The following is a 27,475-nucleotide window of genomic DNA, read 5'->3' on the forward strand; positions in this document are numbered from 1 at the left end:
ACAGCCTTGAGTCTTCTTGGGTATGACACTACAAGCTTGGCACACCTGCATTTGGGGAGTTTCTCCCATTCTTCTCTGCAGATCCTCTCAAGCTCTGTCAGGTTGGATGTCGCTGCACAGCTATTTTCAGGTCTCTCCAGAGATGTTTGAAACGGGTTCAAGTCCAGGCTCTGGCTGGACAACTCAAGGACATTCGGAGACTTGTCCCAAAGCCACTCCTGCGTTGTCTTGGCTGTGTGCTTAGGGTCGTTGTCCTGTTGGAAGGTGAGCCTTTGCCCCCCAGTCTGTGGTCCTGAACGCTCTGGAGCAGGTTTTCATCAAGGATCTCTCTGTACTTTGCTCCGTTCATCTTTCCCTCCCAGTCCCTGCCTCTGAAAAACATCCCACAGCATGATGCTGCCACCACCACCATGCTTCACCGTAGGGATGGTGCCAGGTTTCCTCCAGACGTGACGCTTGGCATTCAGGCCAAAGAGTTCAATCTTGGTTTCATCAGACCAGAGAATCTTGTTTCTCATGGTCTGAGAGTCCTTTAGGTGCCCTTTGGCAAACTCCCAGCGGGCTGTCATGTGCCTTTTACTGAGGAGTGGCTTCCATCGGGCCTGATTGGTGGAGTGCTGCAGAGATGGTTGTCCTTCTGGAAGGTTCTCCCATCTCCACAGAGATACTCTGGAGCTTTGTCAGAGTGACCATCGGGTTCTTGGTCACCTCCCTGACCAAGGCCCTTGTCCCCTGATTGCTCAGTTTGGCCGGGCAGCCAGCTCTAGGAAGAGTCTTGGTGTTTACAAACTTCTTCCATTTAAGATTGATGGAGGCCACTGTGTTCTTGGGGACCTTCAATGCTGCAGAAATGTTTTGGTACCCTTCCCCAGATCTGTTCCTCGACAGAGCTCTATGGATAATTCCTTCGGGCCTCGTGGTTTTTGCTCTGACATGCACTGTCAACTGTGGGACCTTATATAGACATGTGTGTGCCTTTCCAAATGATTTCCAATCAATTGAATTTACCACAGGTGGACTCCAATCAAGTTGTAGAAACATCTCAAGGCTGATCAATGGAAACAGGATGCACCTGAGCTCAATTTAGAGTCTCATAACAAAGGATCTGAATACTTATTATTATATTTTTATAAACTTTCTAAAATCTCTAAAAACCTGCTTTGTCATTATGGGGTATTGTGTGTAGATTGATTAGGATTTTTATTTATTTAATCCATTTTAGAATGAGGCTGCAACGTAGCAAAATTTGTAAAAAGGGAAGGTATCTGAACACTTTCTGAATGCACTCTATGTGAGTGTGTTTTGTGTTTGTGCACCGTGTGTGTGACAGGCTCAGTAAGAGTATTTTAGGGCACCAAAGCTTCTATGTTGATAGTGGTATTACACCTCTTATTGAAAAGGGGTATTTTTGGGCCTAGTTTGGTTACTTTCATTAACAGTGTGTTTATTATAACCCACCATGTGGGTTGTCAGTCTGGTTTTATTTCATAATGAGTATGAGCCTGATTTTTGTTACAGTTTTTCTTACACGACTACCAGTAGATGTAGCTATAACTGATGGCCATGTATATCATCACTGTCTGGCGGCTAACGTCCTTGAAAGCTAAATTAATTCAGAGCAAAATGTGAATTCAATCCATGACAATGTTCACACTTTTAAGAAAATATACTGCTCAAAAAAATAAAGGGAACACTTAAACAACACATCCTATATCTGAATGAAAGAAATAATCTTATTAAATACTTTTTTCTTTACATAGTTGAATGTGCTGACAACAAAATCACACAAAAATAATCAATGGAAATCCAATTTATCAACCCATGGAGGTCTGGATTTGGAGTCACACTCAAAATTAAAGTGGAAAACCACACTACAGGCTGATCCAACTTTGATGTAATGTCCTTAAAACAAGTCAAAATGAGGCTCAGTAGTGTGTGTGGCCTCCACGTGCCTGTATGACCTCCCTACAACGCCTGGGCATGCTCCTGATGAGGTGTCGGATGGTCTCCTGAGGGATCTCCTCCCAGACCTGGACTAAAGCATCCGCCAACTCCTGGACAGTCTGTGGTGCAACGTGGCGTTGGTGGATGGAGCGAGACATGATGTCCCAGATGTGCTCAATTGGATTCAGGTCTGGGGAACGGGCGGGACAGTCCATTGCATCAATGCCTTCCTCTTGCAGGAACTGCTGACACACTCCAGCCACATGCGGTCTAGCATTGTCTTGCATTAGGAGGAACCCAGGGCCAACCGCACCAGCATATGGTCTCACAAGGGGTCTGAGGATCTCATCTCGGTACCTAATGGCAGTCAGGCTACCTCTGGCGAGCACATGGAGGGCTGTGCGGCCCCCCAAAGAAATGCCACCTCACACCATGACTGACCCACCGCCAAACCGGTCATGCTGGACAATGTTGCAGGCAGCAGAACGTTCTCCACGGCGTCTCCAGACTCTGTCACGTCTGTCACGTGCTCAGTGTGAACCTGCTTTCATCCGTGAAGAGCACAGGGCGCCAGTGGCGAATTTGCCAATCTTGGTGTTCTCTGGCAAATGCCAAACGTCCTGCACGGTGTTGGGCTGTAAGCACAACCCCCACCTGTGGACGTCGGGCCCTCATACCACCCTCATGAAGTCTGTTTCTGACCGTTTGAGCAAACACATGCACATTTGTGGCCTGCTGGAGGTCATTTGGCAGGGCTCTGGCAGTGCTTCTCCTGCTCCTCCTTGCACAAAGGATGAGGTAGCGGTCCTGCTGCTGGGTTGTTGCCCTCCTACGGCCTTCTCCACGTCTCCTGATGTACTGGCCTGTCTCCTGGTAGCGCCTCCATGCTCTGGACACTACGCTGACAGACACAGCAAACCTTCTTGCCGCAGCTCGCATTGATGTGCCATCCTGGATGAGCTGCACTACCTGAGCCACTTGTGTGGGTTGTAGACTCCGTCTCATGCTACCACTAGAGTGAAAGCACTGCCAGCATTCAAAAGTGACCAAAACATCAGCCAGGAAGCATAGGAACTGAGAAGTGGTCTGTGGTCCCCACCTGCAGAACCACTCCTTTATTAGGGGTGTCTTGCTAATTGCCTATAATTTCCACCTGTTGTCTATTCCATTTGCACAACAGCATGTGAAATTTATTGTCAATCAGTGTTGCTTCCTAAGTGGACAGTTTGATTTCACAGAAGTGTGATTAACTTGGAGTAACATTGTGTTGTTTAAGTGTTCCCTTTATTTTTTGAGCAGTGTATATTACTTGTGCCAATAAAGCACAGTATTTTGTGCTGTAACATTAGTTAACTTAATCTGGTGAAAGGCAGTTTCAAAGTTTCAAAATCCAAAGTTATTCACTTGCGTACTGGTCACAATGAAGTATCTTTAGTCTGTTCAGTATTGCTTCCACAGTGTCACTTCGATAGGCACGCTTTTACAGTCTATCATGTCAACGAATTGTATATATTAGGCCTAACCTGTCTGCCTGGTTGAAAATGATTGTCAATTGAGATGGGAAGAGAAGGATGAGAAGAATAGTTGCTTCAAAGATCAACACAGAATCTCCATCCAATCCAAGCTCTACGAAATACAGTGAAGAAGTACAGTATATGGTACATATTTCACATATATTTGTTGGACTCTTCAGGACATTTATGATCTGTTTTACGTCATATACGGCTGTCTGAACGTGTTATGGCAAAGGAATATTCACAATCGTGTAAAACGCTAAAAAGTCTGCATTCTGTATATCCTGTATTCTCCACCTCCAATAGTCTCGTAGTTATGTTATTGTAGCATTGTATCGGTGTCCACTGTTTGTCTGGACGGTCACGCTTGATATATTGCAGTGTCAGTGCGCTCTCACCGAAGAAGCTGTTTGCTTGCACCAAGGAGCCTAAAACCCACACACGCCAGCCTGTGTCCGCCATCACGAAGCAATAACACACCGCGGGAGAGAGACCATGGTGTCGTGATCCCAACGAGCACCCACCACGACCCTATCAATCACTCATTCGAACCAATCAAATAGTGACTGCTTTGAAGGGCAAAATGGTGCATGAAGCTATGTACCAGTCGATTGCTGACAGTATATGTCAACCATGGGATTGATGGAGCACCAGGCTCCCTCTCCTGCAGGGCCGTGTTCATTAGGCACCAAACAGAAGAAACCAGATTGAAACAGGGAGGAACTACCTGGACTTATCCGATAAGAAATGCTCATTCTTGCGCCCTAATGAACATGACCCTGGTGTTCATACAGAGCAGAGAAGGGGAACCGAGATCTCTCTCCTATGGAGGAATATCTCTCTCTTCAATTCCTTCCTTTATATTGTAGTCTGCACTGGAGTTTTACTACTTAGAAACATCTGTAGGCTAGTGATTTTTACACACTTAGTCAAAAAGCAATAAATAATGAATTATGTATGTCACTGTACATAATTATGTATGACACTGTACATAAATAATAATTTTACTGGTAAGAGGTTTTGAGTTGTTTAGTGAGCCTCAGAGTCCAAAGATAAAACCCATGTTTTCATTGGTAAAGCAGAGAGGTGTATCACTTGGATCAAATACATACTGTATGTCAAAAACTTGAAGGTATTTGAGGTACCCTTGATTTAGCTTGGAGTTGGCACTTTTGGGACTATTCCATTGACTCTTTTGCAACAAGCAAACTAACTCAAGAGCAGCTCAAGTATTTAACCGTTTTTTGACTTTTGTATTTGACCCAGGTCCAATGCTTTGACTGGAGAATTTGCTTCAGTCCATATGGAGATACTGTAAACAATAAAAAATAAAAATCACATTCCAGGAAAATAAGAATAATAACTGTTAGGGATTTTACTGTTGACTTTTTGAATGTTTGTTTATTTTCTTTTTGTTTGGTTCTTTCCTGTAAAATGTACAATTGTATATGTTCCAAAAACATATTAATGTGAAAACATATTGTGAAAAGAAAGCTAGAGTACAATGTTATTATTACTATATTATTAATATTATCGTTACTACTACTATTATCAACATTATTACAAATTATTCAGCATTCTTTTTTAACATTACATTATATTTTCTCTATGAGCCTGTTCAGGTTTGTATGTGAATGTGAATCGTGAAATGACCTTTAAACAAATGCTTAATGAACAAACTGTGTATTACACAAAGCCTCCTGCTCGTCTTCTTCCCACTCTGTCAGCCCACAACTTTCCCTTCTTCACCCCCTGCTTTCCTCTCCCTCTGGTTTGGCTGCTAATGGGCAAAGAACCCTTCTCTCCAGATGCGAGGTGTCACATTACTTATCAGCTCTACCTATTTATTCTCCATCTATTGATCGCTGGGCTAGAGATAATGTCAGAGAGAAATAAAGATTTTGATTGGATCTGAAAGAGGCCTTTGCCATTGTCCAGGGAGCGCGTGTACACTTTTAGAAAAAAGGTGCTATCTAGAACCTAAAATGTTTATTCACCTGTCCCTATAGGATAACCCTTTAAATAACTCTTATTGGTTCCATGTAGAACCCTTTTGTTTCCAGGTAAAACCCTTTTGGGTTCCATGTAGAACCCTTTCCAAAGAGGTTTTACGTGGAACCAGAAAGGGTTCTACCTGAAACCAAAAAGGGTTCTCCTATGGGGACAGCTGAAGAACCCTTTTGGATAATTTTTTCCAAGAGTGTAGGGTCTATGTCATCATGTCAGAAAATAGTTTTCTTCACTGGTCATATGGGACAGGACTCTCTCTCTCCCTGTATATTTCTCTCGCTCTCTTTCTCCCTTCCTCTCTTGTCATTGTCTAACATCAGGGAGAGATAATCTCTTTGCCCGACAGAGAGAGAAAAGGAGGGGGGAAGGGAGAGACATTGGTAAGTGATATCAGACAACGGTACTTTAATATGACACCTGAATTCTAACTGTGCACTCTGTATTCTCTTGGCATTTCTCTGTTAGGGGTGGAGGAGAGAGAGACTGGGAGTGAGGCAGGAGGGAGGAGGGAGGAAAGAGAAGCTGTCAGGTTAGCTGAGGTCTCTCTCTGACACGCTGCGCCAGGCTGAGGAGCTTCCTGGAGGGAACAGCGGGTTCAGGAAATTAAAGTCAAGATGGATGAGTGTAGTGCAGGAGGATTCCTCCTCTGCCCACCCAGCACTCCTCTCTCAGCTTCCCTCTCAGTGGTATTTCTTGGGTCAAAGCTACTGGCTTCAAGGTTGTTCAGAGCAAGATCCGTTTTTACAAAGCATGATGCTGATTAGGATCAGTTTTGCCTTCAATCATAATGAATAGGATTACGTGGACAGGGGGGAGCTGATCTTAGATAAACACATCTACTCTTAGATGCTTTGTGAATACAAGCCCAGAACAGTAACCAGTTGTACTGTCACAGGGGTCGTGGAAAGGAGACCAAGGCGCAGCGTGTAAAGTGCTCAATCTTTTTCTTTAATGAATACACCTCAACAAAAAACAACAAACGACCGATAACAGTCCCGTCAGGTACACAAGACTAAACGGAAACCAACTACCCACAACCCCAAAGGAAAAACAGGCTGCCTAAGTATGGCTTCCAATCAGAGACAACGAAAGACACCTGCCTCTGATTGGAAACCATACCCGGCCGAACATGAAAACCAACACATAGAAATAGACAACTAGAACAAACCCACATAGAAACAGAAAACCCAAAATACATACAAAACAAACCCCCCTGCCACGCCCTGACCATACTACTATGGCAAATGACCTCTTTCACTGGTCAGGACGTGACATGTACACCGTGTTAATTACCCATCCATCTTGTCTAGTGCTATTAAACCCTGCTTCTCATTCCATTGTTCTCAAACCTTATTTTAATAATATAAAATATTAACCCGTTGCACGCGCTCCAGCAGGTATATTTCACTGGTCACCCCCAAAGCCAATTCCTCCTTTGGCCGCCTTTCTTTCCTGTTCTCTGCTGCCAATACCTGGAACGAACTGCAAAAATCACTGAAGCTGGAGACTCATATCTCCGTCACTAACTTTAAGCACCAGCTGTCAGAGCAGCTCACAGATCACTGCACCTGTACATAGCCCATCTGTAAATAGCCCATCCAACTACCTCATCCCCATACTGTTATTTATTTTGCTCCTTTGCACCCCAGTATCTATACTTGCACATTCATCTTCTGCACATCTATCACTCCAGTGTTTAATTGCTATATTGTAATTATTTCGCCACTATGGCCTATTTATTGCCTTATCTCCCTTATCCTACCTCATTTGCACACACTGTATATATACTTTTTCTATTGTATTATTGACTGTATGTGTAATGGCATACGTCGGAAGGAGTGGACCAAAGACAGCTGCCTCTGATTGGAAACCATACTCGGCCAAAACAAAGAAATAGATGACATAGAATGCCCACCCCACACCCTGACCTAACCAAATAGAGAAAAAACACGGCTCTCTTTTTAAGGTCAGGGCGTGACAGTACCCCCCCCAAAGTTGCGGACTCCCGGCCGCAAACCTGAACCTATAGGGGAGGGTCCGGGTGGGCATCTAATCTTGGTGGCGGCTCCGGTTCAGGGCGTAGCCCCCACTCCGCCAACTGAACCCTCCGCTTTTGTATCACCGGACCGTGGATCGTCGTCGGAGGAACCGGACCGTGGATCATCGCCGGTGGCTCTGGACTGCAGACCGCCACTGGAGACTCCGGACTGCAGACCGCCGCTGGAGACTCCGGATTGGGGGACGTCGTTGGAGGCTCCGGACTGGGGGACGTCGCTGGAGGCTCCGGACTGGGGGACGTCGCTGGAGGCTCCGGGACTGGGGGACGTCGCTGGAGGCTCCGGGACTGGGGGACGTCGCTGGAGGCTCCGGGACTGGGGGACGTCGCTGGAGGCTCCGGACTGGGGGACGTCGCTGTAGGCTCCGTGCCATGGATCATCACTGCAGGCTCCGCGCCATGGATCATCACTGCAGGCTCCACGCCATGGATCATCACTGGAGGCTCCGAGCCATGGATTATCACTGGAGGCTTCGTGCCATGGATCATCACTGGAGGCTTCTTACGTGGAGCCGGAACAGGTCTCACCAGACTGGGGAGACGCACTGGAGGTCTGGAGCGTAGGGCTGGCACAACCCGCCCTGGCTGGATGCCCATTTTAGCTCGGTGAGTGTGGACAGCTGGCACGGGACGCACTGGGCTATGAAGGTGCACTGAAGGCATAGTGCGTAGAGCCAGCGCAGGACACACTGGACCGTGGAGGCGCACCGGAGGTCTAGAGCACAGTGCTGGCACAACTCGTCCTGGCTGGATCCCCCCCATAGCCTGGCAAGTGCGGGGAGCTGGAACAGGCCGCACTGGGTTGTGCTGGCGAACTGGGGGTACCGTGCGTAGAGCTGGCGCAGGATAACCTGGGCCGAAGAGACACACCGGAGACCAGGAACGCTGAGCCGGCTCAATCCTTCCTGGCTGAATGCCCACTCTAGCACGGCAACTGCGGGGAGCTTTCACAGAACGCACCGGGCTGTGGCTGCGCACTGGAGACACCATGCGCTTCACCGCATAACACGGTGCCTGACCAGTCATACTGTCCCCACGTTAAGCACGAGGAGTTGGCTCAGGTCTCCACCCTGACTCTGCCAATCTCCCCGTGTGCCCCCCCCAAAACATTTTTTGGGGCTGCCTCTCGGGCTTCCGTCATTGCCGTGACTCCCGGTCTCGTCGCCGTTCCTCTCTCGCTGCTTCCACCTGTTCCCATGGGAGGCAATCCCATCCGGCCTGGATCTCCTCCCATGTCCAGGATCCCTTTCCGTCCAGTATGTCCTCCCATGTCCACCTCTCCTGCCCACGCTGCTTGGTCCGTTGTTGGTGGGTAGTTCTGTTACGGCGTTCGTCGGAAGAAGGGGACGAAAGTGCAGTGTGGTACTTGTTCATGATTTTATTTATCAAAAACACTCAAACAAAAAATAAGAAAACGAAAAGCCAAATGGTTCCGTCAGGTACACTATACAAAACAGAAGACAACTACCCACAAACACAGGTGGGAAAAAGGCTGCCTAAGTATGATTCCCAATCAGAGACAACGATAAACAGCTGCCTCTGATTGGAAACCATACTCGGCCAAAACAAAGAAATAGATAGCATAGAATGCCCACCCCACATCACACCCTGACCTAACCAAACAGAAAAACGGATCTCTCAGGTTTGTTTATTCCATGTGTAACTCTTTGTTGTTGTTTGTGTCGCACTGCTTTGCTTTATCTTGGCCAGGTCGCAGTTGTAAATGAGAACTTGTTCTCAACTAGCCTACCTGGTTAAATAAAGATGAAATAAAATAAAAAAACATTATTCCAGCACCGATGATCCTGCACCAACATACACCAAAGTACCATGGTAAAATGATACCGATTCAATCTGAGTGTGGGATCCAAACAACTGATTAAACAAAACAAACAAAACAACACAAGAATTGATTATGCTAATACTTTATTTCAGCAAACTAATTTATCATAATGATGTATTACCAATGTTACACTACCACCCACTGTAAATTACATAAATATACAGTTTGGAGTATTGCATTTAGATATCTCAGATACTGTGCAACTAAAGCATAATATGTTGTATACATTCTATAAACATTACAGACTCGGTTTAATTCGTAACCCAAAAAAGAGAAACTGCTTAATTAATGAACAGTGCATCTTTGCCTTAAAGCTCAAATGTATACACCAAAACATATACAAAGTTTTTTGTAAAACTTTCAATGTTACAGTTGATATCTGTCTAAAAGAAATCCTTAAAATGTCAAAAATTACAAAGAAAAGTAAGTATTGAAATCCCTCCTTTTAAACATTTCACACATTACAGTGATAAAAGCATTATCCTACACACTAGCATAGTACCCCCCCCCTGCAAGGTAGGGGTCCCACAACCAAAAAATAAACAATTATTACATTTTTGGGGGGGTTGGGGACCCTCCGAAGGTTGGGCCTCCCAGATAGCATATGTACACGTCATAAGACATGAATTATTATTATTATTTGTATTTTTTTTTACCCCTATTTTTTTTCTCCTCAATTTCGTGATATCCAATTAGTAGTTACAGTCTTGTCCCATCGATGCAACTCCCGTACGGACTCGGGAAAGGCGATGGTCGAGAGCTATGCGTCCTCCGAAACACGACCCTGCCAAGCCGCACTGCTTCTTGACACACTGCTTGTTTAACCTGGAAGCCAGTCGCACCAATGTGTCAGAGGAAACACCGCACAACTGCCAATCATCATCAGCGTGCATGCGCCCGGCCCGCCACAAGGAGTAGATAGAGCGTGATGGGACAAGGACATCCCGGGCGGCCAAACCCTCCCTTAACCCGGACGACGCTGGGCCAATTGTGCGCCGCCTCTTTGGTCTCCCGGTCGCGGCCAGCTGCAACACAGCCTGGGATCGAACCTGGCTCTGTAGTGATGCCTCAAGTACTGCGATGCACTCGGGAGGAATTATTTATTTTTATTACAGGAAATTAGCTTGAAAACTACAAACTGTTCTCTCAGACTCATGGCAAAATGTGTAGAATAGCAGGAAATTAGCTCTAAAACAGCAAACCTTTCTTTCAGCCTAATGGCAAATGGGTCAAATAGCATGAGCTTAGCTATAAAACTGCCTTGCTTGGACCTTGCAGGGGGCCCTGAAAAACTGCGCTACGCCACTGATCCTACACCCCACCTTTCCTCTTGTCATTACAGGACTTCCTATTGTCTCAGATCTAGGCCTACTTTCCTCCTCTCCCCCTTCTGCTCCCAGAGATCGGTATACCCCTCTTTAGCCTTCCCCAATGCTTCAAACTCTCCATCTCACTCTTTGCCTCCTTCTGCCCCCAAAGCATCGAACAAATCCTCAGTTCCCCCCCATCTTTGGACTTTTTCAACGCTTCATACCCCCCCATCTCCCCCATCCCCACCTTTCGCCCCCTTTTCCCCCAAGGTGTGGTACAGATCCCCAGTTCCCCCATCTTGGGACTTTTTCAACGCTTCATACCCCCCATCCCCACCTTTCGCCGCCCCTTCCTCCAAGGTGTGGTACTCCTCCTCCTTTCCTTCCGCTTTCTTCAGCGCTTCGTACGCTCCCTCTGTTTTCTCTCCTCCTGCTGCTTCTGCTGGAGTTGTGTTCAGGGTGTCGTACTCTCCCTCTCTCTTGGTACCATGTTTTTTGTGGAGCTCCTCGTACCCCCATCTCCTCCATCCTGAGACTTCACTGTCATCAGGGGCATATCTTGGTAAATGGCCTCTAGCAGACAAACACAGAAAATACATTTTAAATGAAGAACTTTTGAATGGTAAACAATTGATGTCATGTAAAAGACTTACGTGTCATTTAAACAAACATGTATGTGTGTGCACACAAAAACACACACTGAGGGTATCAGTTGTAGGCTTACCTTCACCAGTCCTCCTCTTGCAATACATGAATATGGCTCCTATGACCAGCACAGCCCCCAAGATGATCACCCCAATGGTGATCAGTAGCACATTTATCTCTGGAGTGTCGACGTCATCTGTCATTATGAGTAAAGCAGAAAGATGATCAATGTTAGGTTTGTCCAATTCTAAAGGTTTATTAACTTTGTTAACTTTTGCTGACAAGTATATCACAAAATAAAAAACCCATCATAGGCCTACTACACTGTATGATGCTCTCTCTTCAAAGTTGGCTTAAGCAGAGTTGGCTTGAGCAACTAACTTTTATGTGAATATTTCAAACTTCTATCAGGCATGTCCTTCAACAAGAATTTACTCTCATATATTCACGCTAAAATAATATATGTTCAGGTTCTCTCATTTGTTTGGAACTCACAATAATGGATATTGCTTAGTGCAGACCTCCCGTTTTTCCACACTGCTCTGCATGCGTAACTACCAGCCGACATGACATCTGTGTAGCTTTTGTGGGTGCCTTTAGATAGCCACTGATGATCGGGCTGTTTGTAGTACCAGTGATAGAAGGCGCCATTGGGGCAGCTGGAGCATGAGCAGGACAGGCCGGCGGACTCAGAGAGAACTGCCTTCATAGGGGGTGCTGAAACAATCAGTTCTTGTTGAGTTGAGTTGACTGTGTTTGGCTTTCCTTTGTCGCTTCGCGTATAGGTGGCTTGACAGCTATATTTCCCCTGGTCGGACTCGGTCACATTGTCGATGACGTAAGAAGAACTGGAACTGTCTTTTATTGTCTGTTTATCCTTGTAGAATATAGTGCGGCTAATTCGGTCGGTCCCCAACACAACACACCTCAGATTCAGTTTCTCCCCCAAAAGAGCAGGCCCAGGCAATATCATCATCAGTACGATCCGGTCTGGAGGACAGATAGAAACAGGGAAGGTGGAAGAGAGGAAAAGAAAAAAAGGGCATAGTTGCAAAGTGAGAAGGGAGGGATCAGATAAAATAGGGTTATCATTTGATGCAGACATACTGTATAGTAGCAAAGAAATTGGCTCAGGAACCCAAGGTAGGTAACTGGGTGAGTACTTTTCCCAGGTTCGAGAGTAAGCAGAAGACACATTTCACATATTTATTGAAGATTTGTGGTTGGATATGGTAAAGGTTTGTGTGTGGTTCTGCAACAAAGGAGAGGCATCATGAGCATGTTGCATAGCATAAAAGGTCAAGGTGATTAGGATAAACCTATTAAACCAATACATCTCAAAACGCTGTGACTTAACTAGAATATACTGTACATGAAATATAGGAAACAAACCTACTCTTCACTTGGACGCACACAACTGGAAAGAAACTGAGGAATGGCTTGACTGGATTTAAATACAAACTAGAAAAGTACTTTTCCTGAAGAAAATGTAGTTTATAGTTTATAAAGATGTTAAAGAATTAGAAATAATTAGGATCGCCTGAAGATGTGAAAGCTGGTTTGGTGTCTAGCTTGAATGGTTCAAAAGTTACTGTTTAGTGAGTTATTTTATGCAAATGTATATCGTTATAATTTCTAACGATTTTAAATAATTTGAAGTTAGGATAGCCTAAACATGAGAACGTTGGTTTGGTGTCTTTAGCTTGAACGGTTCAAGAGTTACTGTTGGTGAGTTATTTTATGCAGATAAAGCCTATAGCTTTATTGGCAAAGGAGCAGGACCATTTTGATTAACTAACTTTGTATTTCTATGGGTCTCATTCAATCCCATGTTCATTTACGCAAAGTTTAAATGCTTATAGTTTAACAGTATAAATAGCATAAAAAATCTAAATGCAAGCAATCTAAGTTGGGTCAGTCTGTTTTGGTTTAGTTATTAGTAGGGGGGGTTATTTAGTCTAGCAAGGTATGTCTGTGTTTGTGCGTGATTATTTTCGTCAGGTTGTACGTCTGGGGAACAGGTGTTTTTTCTCCCTTCTGCCTGTGGGTTTTGTGGCAGTGTGTTTTGGGCTGCGTCCCTACGCTGTGTTCGGGCTGTTTATGGGTATTTGTTTAACCTTGCCCTGCCCTACCTGTTTTTGGCAAGCGTGGATTATTTAAAAAAACAGTGTTCACGGACTTGTGTCTCCTGCGCCTGACTTCAACCCTCCTGCTTCCTTGAGCATTCTGACACTATGGCCCTTTTTTGCCATTGAAATACATTGGTAGCTAATTTAAATATTGTTGTAGTACAAAAAAATGCTAGCAAAAATATTTTCTCAAGTAATTTAAGTTGGAGCAGTCTGCATATTTGGAAGTTGGTTTCGTGTTAATGGCTTAAATCGTTTAAGCCTAAAGCAAGCCAAATAATTGTGGTGCGCATGCTAAATTGTGAAGAATTTATTGATAGGATAGCCTGAACATGTGAAAGTGTGTTTGGTGCCTATAGCTTGAATTAAAAATGGAAATATCACATTTTCATAAGTATTCAGACCATTTACTCAGTACTTTGTTGAAGCACCTTTGGCAGCGTTTACAGCCTCTAGTCTTCTTGGGTATGACGCTACATGCTTGGCACACCTGTATTTGGGGAGTTTCTCCTATTCTTCTCTGCAGATCCTCTCAAGCTCTGACAGGTTGGATGGGGAGTGTTGCTGCACAGCTATTTTCAGGTCTCCCCAGAGATGTTTGATTGGGTTGAAGTCCGGGCTCTGGTTGGGCCACTCATGGACATTCAAAGACTTGTCCCGAAGCCACTCCTGTGTTGTCTTGGCTGTGTACTCAGGGTCGTTGTCCTGTTGAAAGGTGAACCTTTGCCCCATTCTGAGTTCAATCTTGGTTTCATCAGACCAGAGAATCTTGTTTCTCATGGTCTGAGAGTCCTTTAGGTGCTTTTTGGCAAACTCCAAGCGGGCTGTCATGTGCCTTTTACTGAGGAGTGGCTTCCGTCGGGCCACTCTACCATAAAGGCCTGATTGGTGGAGTGATGCAGATGGTTGTCCTTCTGGAAGGTTCTCCCATCTCCACAGAGGAACTCTGGAGCTCTGTCAGAGTGACCGTTAGGTTCTTGGTTACCTCCTTGACCAAGGCCCTTCTCCCCCAATTGCTCAGTTTGGCCGGGCGGCCAGCTCTAGGAAGAGTCTTGGTGGTTCCAAACTTCTTCCATTTAAGAAAGATGGAGACCACTGTGTTCTTGGGGACCTTCAATGCTGCAGAAATGTTTTGGTACCCTTCCCCAGATCTGTTCCTCGACACAATCCTGTCTCTGAGCTTTACGGACAATTCCTTCGACCTCATGGCTTGAGTTTTTTTTTTTTTTTTTTTCCCTGACATGCACTGTGGGACCTTATATAGACAGGTGTGTCTTTCTAAATCATGTCCAATCAATTGAATTTACCACAGGTGGACTGCAATCAAGTTGTACAAACATCTCAAAGATGATCAATGGAAACAGTATCCACCTGAGCTCAATTTCAAGTCTCCTAGCAACGGGTCTGAATGCTAATGTAAATAAGGTATTTCTGTTTTTTTTTATACATTTGAAAAATATTCTAAAAACCTGTTTTGCTTTGTCATTATGGGGTATTGTGTGTAGATTGATGAGGAAATGTTTGTAATTAATCCATTTTAGAATAAGGCTGTAACGTAACAAAATGTGGAAAAAGTCAAAGCCTGAATACTTTCTGAATGCACTGTACATGTAGGCTAAAGTCCATAAAAAGGAAGAGATCATTGATCAGACAGAACCCTTAGTCCCACTGAATCTCCATGTTCACAGTCATTATTTGACCATCTGTCCACAAATTGATCTAGCTTTAATCTTAATCTAAATGTTATTTTTTCCATGATGTATACTCTTCTTATAATTGAGATCCACTCCTCATCTGTTGGGAGGTTCTTTCTGGAGCCATCGTAATGTAATAGTTTTCTTAGCTGCAATGAAAAATATTTGTAACAAATAATATTTGTTTCTTTCTAACACAATGTCCGACTTGGATCCAGGAATGGCTAACATTGGATCTCTGGGCATTTGAAAACCAAACACCATATCAATCATATTGAAAACTGACACCGAAAAGCTGTTGAATTTTTTACATTTCCAAAAAATATGTACATGGGTAGCCACCTCCATGAATTTGCATTGGTAACTTTATGAGCTTCAGAGAATATATCTAACCATGTCTCATCACTTATACAGTATCTTGATGAAGTTCACCTTCACACATCTGTCTAAGAATAAATGTGTTATCTTGTTTCATAGTTGATTAAGCCCTGTATAGGTTAATTGTTGGTTTCTCAGTGTATTGATTCTACTGAACTCTGGCAAAATGGCCTGAGGGGGTGCCTTGTAACCTTATCCGGTTAGGGTGTTTGGATAGAGGGCTTATATATATATATATATATATTATATATATATATATCTCTGAAGAAGTCTGACCTTGGTAGAGGATATTCAACTCAGAGCTCAGTTTTTCTAATGATTTTAGAGTACCCTTTTCAAATAATTGATTGACATATTGAAGTTTCAAGTGTGCTCAGTTTCTAAAACCTCTGTCTAATCATAGTGGCTTAAACCCCTTCATACTGTATGTACAATGGATGATAAAAATAAGATTCCTGTAGGACGGTTGAAAGCTCGTTGCACCTCTTTCCATGATTTATACAGTGTCGTGAAAAAGTATTTGCCCCCTTTTCTCTATTTTTGCATATTATATACTGAATGTTATCAGATCTTCAAGCGACACCTGATATTAAATAAAGGGAACCTGAGTTAACAAAAAAATGTATACTTATTGAATTAACAAAGTTATGCAACACCCAATTCCACTGTGTGAAAAAGTAATTGCCCCCTTACACTCAATAACTGGTTGTGCCACCTTTAGCTGCAATGACTGCAACCAAATTGTAAATGAGAACTTGTTCTCAACTGGGGGAAATTATACTACCACAGAAAAGGGTTCTTACTGTGGAATGCAGTGTTTGGTTTTCGCCAGGCATAATGGGACCAATGTCATCCAAAAATTCAAGTTTGCCAAAAAGCACCTAGAAGCACCTAGATGATCATCAAGACTCTTGGAAGAATGTTCTATGAACAGATGATTCAAAAGTATAGCTTTTTGGATGACATGAGTCCCATTATGCCTGGTGAAAACCAAACACTGCATTCCACAGTAAGAACCCTTTTCTGTGGTAGTATAATTTCCCCCAAAATGTTTTTTATAGATTTTTTGTCTTTGTTGTTCTGACCCCACTTGCCCGCAAGTCGTTGTGAAATTCTCATCTATGTTTCAGAACCAAAAACTTAGGTGTCTTGATTGTTGATCAATGGCACACATATCCAGATTAGTGTCCAGAAAGAACTTGTTTTATTTCCTCCAGAACAATAGCTGGCAAGGAGCACTGCAGACAGGCTGCCTTCCAAAGTGAATGCGTGATGCAACCTCCACTACATGTAGTCCTTATGATTTTGGACTCCAGAGAAGTGACATGATATATCCCTATTTGATATTGGCTGCTAACATGAATGACTTTCAGCTCCAAATTGTGCCCGCATGTTCACGTGTGCACACATGCATGTGTATGCAGGGGAGGTCACAAGTTTTGTACCACTCCTTTTTGGGTGTCACGGGTAAAAAAGTTTGCAAACCACTGGAATACATGATAGTGGCAGCAAATATAGTAATGGTAAGCTACAGTATTTCTTACAATCTTCTATTTTGACTGGAATTGTGTTGGTCATTGTTAATAAGTGTAGCATTTTCCAGTTTAAAATAGTTTACCCAAAACACTTTACTCATCAGATTGTGCTGATTTCCCTTCCTATTCTTGTAATAATTGCTCAACAAGTCTGTGACCATGGTTGCAGAAACATTTTTTTTGGTTCTCTTTTTTAGCTTGAGCACATGCCACACAAAAGGTCTTTGCATTGGACTTATTGCTTAAGTATAGGACTACTTTAACAAATATACATTTTGTCTTTAATTATTGTTAAATTGATGCAACTTAATGTCTACTTCATGGCTTGGCAGCAGCTCATAATAAATACAAATACTGTCGACCATGTTTTGCATGCCCAGCTGTCAAAAACAAACGTTGGCAACAAGTGGCTGCTCTAGTAAGTAATTTGCTATTAGACTATTTCTTGCTTTTGTTTTAATTCATGGCTTGGTCTTCTCATGACAATTGGCTTGTGCCTCCTGGTGAATTCTTCGCAGTCGGGTTTTATCCATTTTTTTTATTTAACTAGACAAGTCAGTTATAGAGACTTTTGGCATTGTGCTGGAGTCAAAAGCATCTTGGGGGACTTTCACACCAAATTTGTTTTGCAGTGGTTTTTCCGAACTCATTTCCCCCAATGATGTATATATTCACTAGATAACAGACTAGCCTCCATCTTGGCACTCCCCCACCATGTAAAAAATATTTTGTAAAAATGCATTTATTCATGTCTACATTTATTTTTGCCACGTTTATTCTACAGACTCGTTAATGTATATGTTTTAATTATATTATGTGAGCTAAACATTTTTTTTAAATGCTAAAGTATGAAAACATTTTCCTTAAAGTAGGTTCCAAGTTTTTTATAAAGTACTAATGTTACTGTCCCCACTACAACAACAAAATACTTAAATATGTGTAATTGTTTCCTTGAAACATTGAATTGAAATGCTGTAAAATTCCAATCATTCCTGGAGGACTGCTTCTTCTTCTGAGGAGGAGTGCCAATATGGCCGGCCGTTAGCTTCAAAGCCTCTCATTGGCCAACACATATTTCAGCAATGCAGGGTTTATGTACATAATTGGTTTCCCCCCTAAGTTCTCTTTGTTTGGACTGGTGTGAACAACACACCGTGTTTGGCTCAAAAAGGGTGATCTAGGTCCGATTCTATTCGTACGGTGGTGCAGTTCGCTGCAGATGAGAACGCAGTCTGGACCAAACACAGGAAAATTACCAGGAGCGCGCAGTATTATTTGTTGTTTGAATGCAATCATTCTTCGACTTCCGACTTCAGTGCATTCAAGATAACTTGCAACCCCGGAAAACAACGAGCCCCGACTGGGAAAAATCTTTTGAATGGTCATCCAACTCGGAATTCCAAATCTACAATTACGGCACTTTTCTAGAGACTTTCCGACCTGAAGATCAATGACATCATAATTTGACCTAGTTTTTGTTGTTTATTTCCCAGTTGTCTTGAAAGCACCAATAGGCTACAGAATATAGCCTACTTACTTTCCAGTTAGAGCAGCTATTGCGCTGTTTGCTACCGCATGTTGTTGAAGACCAAAGCCCAATTTTTTTGGGGGACACAAGTGCTGCTTTTTGATAATCATAGATTAATTTAACATGAGAATTTTTCTCCAATAAACAATGAACTCAACAAACAATAGACTTGCATGACACCGTGGTTTTAGGCATTTTAGTTCGTTTGACATTTGGCAATGTGAAACGAAGCTGAACAAATGTAAATAAATACAATGTAACAAATAATCGAACTCTGATTGGAACTATAGCTAAGGACTAGGTGTGAAAACGCCCTTGCGTCAAAGCTAGGCCTAGGCTACAACACATGTACTTGAAACTCGGAGGTGTGACACAGAGCGTACTGTAACCATTAACACTTTGACATTGAGGCTTTAATTCTTCCTAATCGTGGTATGAGCACGTGACACAATATTTTAGTCCTGGGTTTCTGGGATTGAGATGATCAATTGCCAAAACATGAATTCGAGAGTTCATATTTATCCCATAATTCCTTTGAAATGATGGAAACATTACAGCCACCAATGGTTGTTTTACCTGAGGTCTTGATGGTGAGGGGGGTGCTCCTCAGGTTAGTCTCGTCACTACACCAGTAGATGGCGATGTTGTCTTTCAGTTTGTAGGGTTGAAAGGTCAACACTTGGTTGGTGGTCAGACTTTTCTTGAGTTTTATTCTATGTACTTTCCCACCCTTGTACACCCAACAGCACCATCCAAACAGACTCTTCTCCTCCACCAGCAGCTCCAGGACTACTGAGCCATCTATGTTGATGACTGGCTCCCCTGACTTGAGTGACAGAGTGGCAGGTGGAAGGTACTCTGTGATGCAGTCCAGAGTAGGTTGTAGTGGAGTGGAAGGTTCAAAAGTAAAGCAAGGGGAGAGGTTGAGAATACAAACGGCATGTATATGACGCATGCATTTTGAACACAGCAATACTTGTATAAAAAAAAGTGTAATAATTGGCCAAATGTCTGTACAACCCAGAAATATACTATTATATCAAACTATTTTGCCATATCTGTTAATTTATGAATTCTCTGCTTAATTTAAACTACCCACATTTTATGCCACTGAGCTGAAATGATATATCCATGAGGCTTAGGCATTCGGGAGTTGGCATGGTATATTTACCTAGAACTGTGATGATGAAGTTGTCACTCTTCTGTCCGTTGTTCTCACACTGATATGAGCCGGAGTTCTTAGCGGAGACAGCCCCTATGCTCCATGTCTTGTTGGCTTGATTTTGATCCTCAGTCGTGTTGAAGAACCATTTTACCTTACCTGTGCTGTTGTCACAACTCAGAATAATTGTATCCCCAGAGTAGACTTGCTTGAATGTGGGGGCCATGGAAACTGAAAAGAGATACAGAGGAGAGAACCGTTTGATGCAAATAGGAATTCTCACAATATTATGCTTGTCACTGCTGGCTACTGTAAATCGGAGTGACAGTGAATTGGCCAACTGCAGTCTCAGAGGTTAGGTTTATGCTGCCACCTAGAGGTAGATTACAGGCAGCAGCGTTTGAGACATGTACTTGAAAGTGATATGTAAGTTGCTATAATGGCTAACGCCTTTATCTCACTATCAGATATATTGTGCAAAATAGTGGGCGGAAGCATACAAAGGCGGGGGTTTGGGGTGGGGGGGGCGGAGTAGGTAGGAGGGCGTGTATGGTTTCTGGCTTCAAGTGAAAAATACATATCTTTGGTTGTGTGTAGGGTTGTAAACGCTGTGTACTTACCCTGGGGTTTGAGCTGACTCTTGACCACAACAGAAAACACTGTAAAAAAAAAGAAAATACAATTGTTTTTACATAATTCTGTACGCACTTCCCCTTCTCTCTACGCTGTGGTAGCGTTTCATCCGTATCCAGGTGTTAAACTGGGCCGGGTGCCTGCGACCTATGATCCAAATGAATGATAGGCGGAACTGAGACCCCACTAGCTGCCTTTGGTTATGCACATTTTGAAATATCGAATGAAAAATATTTTCCACAATTAATTTTCCTGAGCCAACAACACGAATAAGCAACATCAAAGTCAGATAACCCCAGTAGAATACTTTGGTCAGCTTGTCGTGTTCTATGTGAGAAAATACTATTCCTCTCAAGGCACTTTCAAATTGCGGGTGCCGCACAGGGAGAGAATGCATGCCCCGTCATTGTATACCATTCTTAATGCAGTAGTGGGAAAACACACCTTTTGAAAGCAGTTTTGATGGCCACTGTTAAAAGAGGGTATCACAGAGCTTTCTTTTGTTACTTATTTCTAATTTCCAAAAGATTAGGGAACTGCACCATTTTAGAACCTGAGTTTTTAGCAGGGGCATGGTTTATGCTAGTTAGTCCTCGCCAATGGCGCCAACGGTGTTGAATGCATAGGGGGAGACCGGGGTTAAATGTAACACGGGTCAGCTGTAACCGGTAGGCCTACATTATATTCATAGTACATGATCCTTGGCTGAGTGACATTGGAATGTTTTTTGGGGACATTCAAGTCATCAGTATGTTGCTAATTAGCAACAAGCTAAAGTTTAGAGTTTGTGATTGCAATGGGGTAAAAGCAGATGGAAAACTCTCAGCCAATGTATTTATTGCCACTATCCTGCATCAGTTAGGCTACAGAAGGTGATAATGCTTATTGATAAATAACACCTGCCTGATAATATGGACCAATAAATTATTGGGTTTATTTCTGGAGGGGGAAATTATATTTTAGATCATTTTATTTTTTTAAAGTCACCAGAACTGACCTTCTTACTTTGTAATGAACATTTTGTTGCTTTACAAAGTGGGGGCTGTGCTAGGGATTTAATTGTGATTTATTTAACTTCTCTACACAAAATACTTACTAATGTGTACAGTACCAGGCAAATGTTTGGACACACCTACTCATTCCAGGGTTTTACTTTATTTTTACTATTTTCTACATTGTAGAATAATAGTGAAGACATCAAAATATGAAAACATTTTCTTAACAAATCACATAATGGGTCGCATGGACTCACTCTGTGTGCAATAACAGGGGTTAACATGACTTCTGAATGACTTCCCCATCTCTGTACCCCACACACTCAATTATCTTTAAGGTCACTCAGTGGAGTACAGACTTTCAAGCACATATTCTACCAATAAGACCAAGGAGTTTTTCCAATGCCTCGAGAAGAAGGGCACCGATTGGTAGATGGGTATATCCCTTTGAGCATGGTAAAGTTATTTGTTCGGTTTCGGGTGGTATATCAATACACCTATTCACTAGAAAGAAACAGGCGTCCTTCCTAACTCAGTTGCTGGAGAGGATTTTGTTGAGGCCAATGTTAATTTTAAAACAGTTACGGAGTTGAATGGCTGTGATTAGAGATCTGAGGATGGTGATTAAAAAATAAAATACTAAATAAATCCAAGGGGGTAAATGCTTATGATGGGCACTGTAAATGTATTTGGCAAATAAAGGTGATAATGATTCTAATAAATATTGTAGCGCTTGTTATAGTTTAATTTATCTTATAGCTACCCATATTATTGATGCACCCTTCTTTATCCTTTTGTATATCCATTATCATATCTTATTCAACAGATTTATAAATTGATAATGTTCTATCTTATAGAGTTTGGAAAATATCCGTCTTGTACTAAAATGTGCAACTGTGGACACATGCAGCGTGATATAATGTTTCTTGTCCAAACGGCAGCCTACCTTTTTTAAATGGAATGAGAAATTCAGGGCCTAGAAATTAATACTAAATGTAGAATCAACTCCAGAAGTAATTACGAGGTCATTTTGAAGATCAATTTTAAAGGCACTTTATAGAGTGGAAGCGGGAGATATGAGTCCTTTCATCATTGGTGTAAGTAATTTATCTTCCCTCTGCTAGTGATACGCGGATTCACTCATAAGCCGCGGTCCCCGTGGTTATATCCATGGGGAGGGTTAAGGGTAATTAAATCTTGTGTGGATGACGAGCGGGTAGGGTCGGGCGGGTTGAATTAAGAGAAAACAATGCATAAAAAAATCCATAAATGTATAATTCTTGTGCAATTAATATCTATATGCAACATTGAGTGTTTTCTTTCCTTTGTATCTGCCTTTAGTGCATAAACCTAAACTTTACGGCCTAACTGCGTGCGTCAAATACACGCCAATTGACTAAATGCTTTTGGGAACTTGGGCAGAAAAAGTTAACGTCGATCCACTGAGGCAAAAAAGACAATGTCGGAGTTTAATTCAATAAGAGAAAAGCTGTGAAATGTAGAGTTGAAAATTAATAGAAGGGAGGGCTGTAACAGTAGCCGAATGTTTGGGAAAGATGTGATGATTATGAGGCGCTATACGAATTCGAGTCAAAAGATGTGGACTTCAAATATGCCCTGTCAAGAGAACTGTATTGTTCAGATGGGTTAAATGGAATAGTAACTGAAGTTTAATGTGTTTCCATTGCATTTTCAACTCTATGGATGTTTTTTCCACTAAAACTGTTGCGATAAAAAGCATACATGCGCAATCTGGTTTTGGCGCATGCTCTATAGACAACAGTTAGCTGACAGCGGACAGGGGAGGTTGAACGATGGGATATGAATAAAATAAAAATCCTTTAAAAAAAATTACCAGCCAAAAACCGATCATCATATCAACAGCATCATTCACATGATAGCCTACCCTCGATATTTATTGAACATTTGCATGAAGCTCATCACCATGCACATAATCACCATAAGTTATGAAGTTATGAAATAAGTAACTTATTCCATCTGCCTATAAACTCTGCGTGCTTTTCCATGTCGTAGTAGGCTACAACATCATCGTGTGATTCCAAGCTTACTGCTTCATGATGGTTTTTCTATCAATCATCATGTCACCAGAATAATACCCTAATAAACTGCATGCTTTCCTGAGTAGTAGTGGTAGGACCACGCAACATATCCTCCGTCACTCCAAGTTTACTTTGATATGATGGTTATTGTATCAATATTTGTGCGTTAAGGCTTTTCCACCACCAATATTCGCATAATACATTTTACAGACCCAAACTGATCCAATACCGAGAAAATTGCCTGTCATAACTGTTTTTTATGCATTAGGTCATTCATCTGAATTAAATGGTTGGATGGAAACCTTGTTACTGACTCATATCCATTTTGCATCTAAATTAGTTATTTTCTCAAAAACCGCAAAAAACACCCTTAAATGCCTTTGAATAGGCGACTGTCATTCACCCTCTGTCATTTAAAGTTATCATTATTTAATATTTACATTTGATCATAATACTGAATTCAACCCAAGGAATCTACAAATCCACAGGAAAAAGTGCACGCAGTTCACAATTTCAGTTATATAGTATATATTTAGTCATAATATAACTTTTTTTTGGTCATAATATAACAGAAAAACAATTGTATGCAGAGTTAAACAGAGCAGAAGACTGGTAGCACCATTAATTGGTGGAGATGGGGGGGCTTACCTGCCAATATCAGGAAAAGGTATGTCATACCCATCTCTGTTCACTATGCCTACTCAAGATCCGCACATCAGACAAATGACTGGGTGACTAACAATGAGAGGTAAGTGAATGGAGAATACATATGGGGGCTGCGCTACAGACACAATGTTGAGGAAGTTGAGACTTGGAAGACATCCAAAATATTTTGGTCTTGGGTTATTTTAGTAGAACCCTCCAGTACATACTTCTCCATGCTGACTTTCTTGTTTGTTCCACAGTATTTTCATGACTCTCTTAAAGCAGGGGTTCCCAAACTTTTTCACTCGGGGCCCCCCTTCCAGCATTGGGGAACATCCCGCGCCCCCCTGCGCCACTTCTATTTCTAGGGACACGAGCATTGTTCATGACACACTGTTCACACCCCTCTTGTTGGCGGAGAGAACATTTTGCAGTCTTAGACCTAATTTCCTGCTATTATACACATTTTGCTGTGTCTTATATGTGTTCATGTGATATTTCAGTGACTCAAACATTACAACAAAATCAATGGGCTGAAAAACAAATAGCTAAAAAAACATTAGCTGACGTGAACTGGTTGATCTGGACATTTGAGTTATAAATAGCTCCAAGGTCTGCAATCACTGACATGACAAGAGAAACTGCTGATGCACTACACAATTAATTATATACACTTTGAAATTAATTATTTACACCCATTGATTATTGAAGATTATATACTGTGTGGTTTGAGCCCTGAATGCTGATTGGCTGACAGCCGTGGTATATCAGACCGTATAACACAGGTATAATAAAACATTTATTTTTACTGCTCTAATTACGTTGGTAGCCAGTTTATAATAGCAATTAGGCACCTCGGGGGTTTGTGGTATATGGCCAATATACTATGGCTAAGGGCTGTGTTCAGGCACTCCACGATGCGTGTTGCCTAAAAATAGCCCTTAGCCGTGGTATATTGGCCATATACCACCCCTCCTTGTGCCTTATCGCTTAAATGTAACGTATAAATGCCTCATGAACTTAATTCAACTGTCATACCCCACCAGAACCCAAAATATAAGCTTGTTCTACTTCAATGTTTGTAAACAACATAAATGTAAACAAACGCTGTATGGACTCGAACCGTGGTTAAAACTATTATTTTGATATCATGGATGGTCAGTCCTTGCATCCAGAGCTCTGGCTATGAATTTGAGACTGGTTACATTTCTTTAGCCCTATCCCTTAGCTTTTCACCAAAACAGTGTTGGGGAGCCCACGCTTTTCTCTTTCAAATAATAGTTTCAGTATCTCACATATGGCACGTGCCCAACCCGGGGAGAGAACCACATGAAGCTCCAGTCACAAGTGTGGCGACTAGTGGGTAACCCCACTTTTTATCAGGCGCCCCGGTCCTGCCATCTGACAATGCATTTCCACATAACATGGGGGCGATGAAATAACGGCGCCCATTCATTTTCAATGGAGGGAAGTGAAGTGGGCGGGGGGACTGTTGGACGACGCCCATTACTGGCTTGCTTCTCTCATTTAGTACGCCTAATGTTCATTCATTTTTGTCGGCTAAGCTGACCGGTTACACCGCAAGGTAATACGGTCAAAGAGGAGGCAAGGTGTTGCAAGAACACAGAGCACTGTAATTTCAGTAAGGAAGGCAATCCTTCTTCATTCCACCCTTGGTGAGTGTGAGTCCTCAGCCAGTTCCAAATGGAGAACTGGCACAAATGAGCAGTTCATCCCTGGGTACTGAGCACAGTGGGTATACAGGCTTCAGTTTGCTATGAAGCAACCAAAGGGTTTTTTATGTTTCACTAACGGCGACTCAGCTCGGATAGAAGAGGACTTTATCTCCTCTCTACTAACCAAAGGGGCAATCAGAATAGTACTATGAGGAAAGAGCCTACAAGCCGTACTCCAAGTTCTTCCTGTTCCCCAGAGAAAAGGGGGGGAGACGCATAACAGCAAGTGGTACGAGACATAGCAGCTTTTGTAGCTTTTCTCATAGAACTGGGGTTCAAGATCATCCTGACAAAGCTGTTCAGTGCCCATGCAAATAAAATAATATCTGGGTCTCAGATTAAATAATTATTCTTTCCAGCTGTCTATTGAACTAGAACTAGGGAACAGTCAGTACGGTGGATACCCACTATACTTACTGTTCCCAAAAGACGGTGGTGGGCGGACGGCTATCTGGTATTTCACAAGTCCACAGTGCTCTCACACCTTACTGTCCCCTTCTTTTCAATCCTGTGTTTGGTTCACGCACTAGGGCTGCTACCCTCTCTGCTCCCCTTCACAGGGACAAGCAGTGAGGGACACAGCAGCTCTTGCAGCCCCTCCCCCACAGGAGACGGGCCAAAGCTGACCAGATACGTATAACTGTTCTCCTATCCAGGAATAGGAAGTCTGGATTCCAGTGTCTTCCTTTTTCCTTTTCAGGTTGCCCTATCGGATGGATAATCGCGTCATCCCTCCGGTGCATTTCTCCCCCACAGGGGACATGCGGTGACACTCCGTATTCACCTCCGCTTAGGTTACATCCCCGTTAGGTCACTGAGAATGAGGCAGTCTGGCCATAGCCCACGTTTATATCACTTTGTGTCACTTCCTTTACAGGGTAGCGGTGTACATGCTCTCTCGGGGCTCCTCCATCAGTGCTGTCTCATGTCTCTCCCAGCTGACACCATTTTTGGGATGCCAATAGAGGATCGAGGGGGAAGTGTTCATCACCTCAGAGGTGGGGCACAGCCCAGGAGGTTCGAGCCATACCGGTCCTCCCAAGGATCCGCTTGGCTCATACAGGCATCTCGGGCTGGTCACTATGTTTTCCATCCTCTTGGTTAACTTTCCTGCAGCATCATGTCCACTCTGTCGTACAACAGGGGACATAACTGCACTGACGGTCCTCATCCGCTAGGGCGCACTTGCTCCTCGCATCTACACAGACTGTTAGACACAGCAGGCACCCTCCCTTCTGCAATCAACAGCTATAGGCCGGGCGTCGTTGGTCATGGGAGTTGTCTACGGTCTCTCACAACCAGCCATTGACTCACAAATGGAGACACCCTCCACCCCCATCCATACACACTGACCCTGAGGGTTGGCCAGTGTCGGAGGGAGTTCTGTTACTACAGCCCTAGCACTCAGTCTTTACATAATCCAAGGTTCCAGTGCTTTACCATGACCTTTACATCTGCAGAGCAAATTATGCTATTGCCGGCAGCTTGCCCGGCTTTCTTCCAGAACGGAACCCTACCTTGTGCCTGGTACCGGCAGGACGTTGTCCCATTCAGGGGACGTGGGTCCCAAAGAAAGGGGTGCCTCCCTAGTTTGGGTAGGGGGGCAGGTCCCCTCTCTCATCAAATGTCTGTCCCCGTGGAATAGCAGAGGTTCATTA

General features: G+C 43.0%; 1 protein-coding gene across 1 annotated transcript; it reads right to left on the bottom strand.

Annotated features, from left to right (window-relative positions):
* Positions 1–9,433: 9,433 nt before the first annotated feature.
* On the bottom strand, positions 9,434–24,236 carry LOC106579241 (uncharacterized). The gene is made up of 7 exons (XM_014158961.2): positions 24,085–24,236; positions 20,369–20,407; positions 19,758–19,979; positions 19,163–19,444; positions 11,818–12,312; positions 11,402–11,518; positions 9,434–11,250 (listed from the first exon to the last, which is right to left on the bottom strand). Exons 1-7 carry the CDS (start codon positions 24,116–24,118, stop codon positions 11,132–11,134), a joined length of 1,308 nt encoding a protein of 435 aa, XP_014014436.2. The 5' UTR covers positions 24,119–24,236; the 3' UTR covers positions 9,434–11,131.
* Between the last annotated feature and the right edge of the window lie 3,239 nt (positions 24,237–27,475).

Source organism: Salmo salar, chromosome ssa19, assembly GCF_905237065.1.
Source record: "Salmo salar chromosome ssa19, Ssal_v3.1, whole genome shotgun sequence".
In the NCBI taxonomy this organism is placed as follows: Eukaryota; Metazoa; Chordata; class Actinopteri; order Salmoniformes; family Salmonidae; genus Salmo; species Salmo salar.

Bases quoted from the DNA above. Each gene is read 5' to 3' on its own strand.
- LOC106579241 (XM_014158961.2), bottom strand. From the start codon at position 24,118: ATGGGTATGACATACCTTTTCCTGATATTGGCAG. The intron at 19,445-19,757 runs GTAAATATACCA...ACTGCATCACAG, and splicing joins CTTCATCATCACAGTTCTAG to AGTACCTTCCACCTGCCACT. The intron at 12,313-19,162 runs GTAAAACAACCA...TCTGTCCTCCAG, and splicing joins CCTCACCATCAAGACCTCAG to ACCGGATCGTACTGATGATG.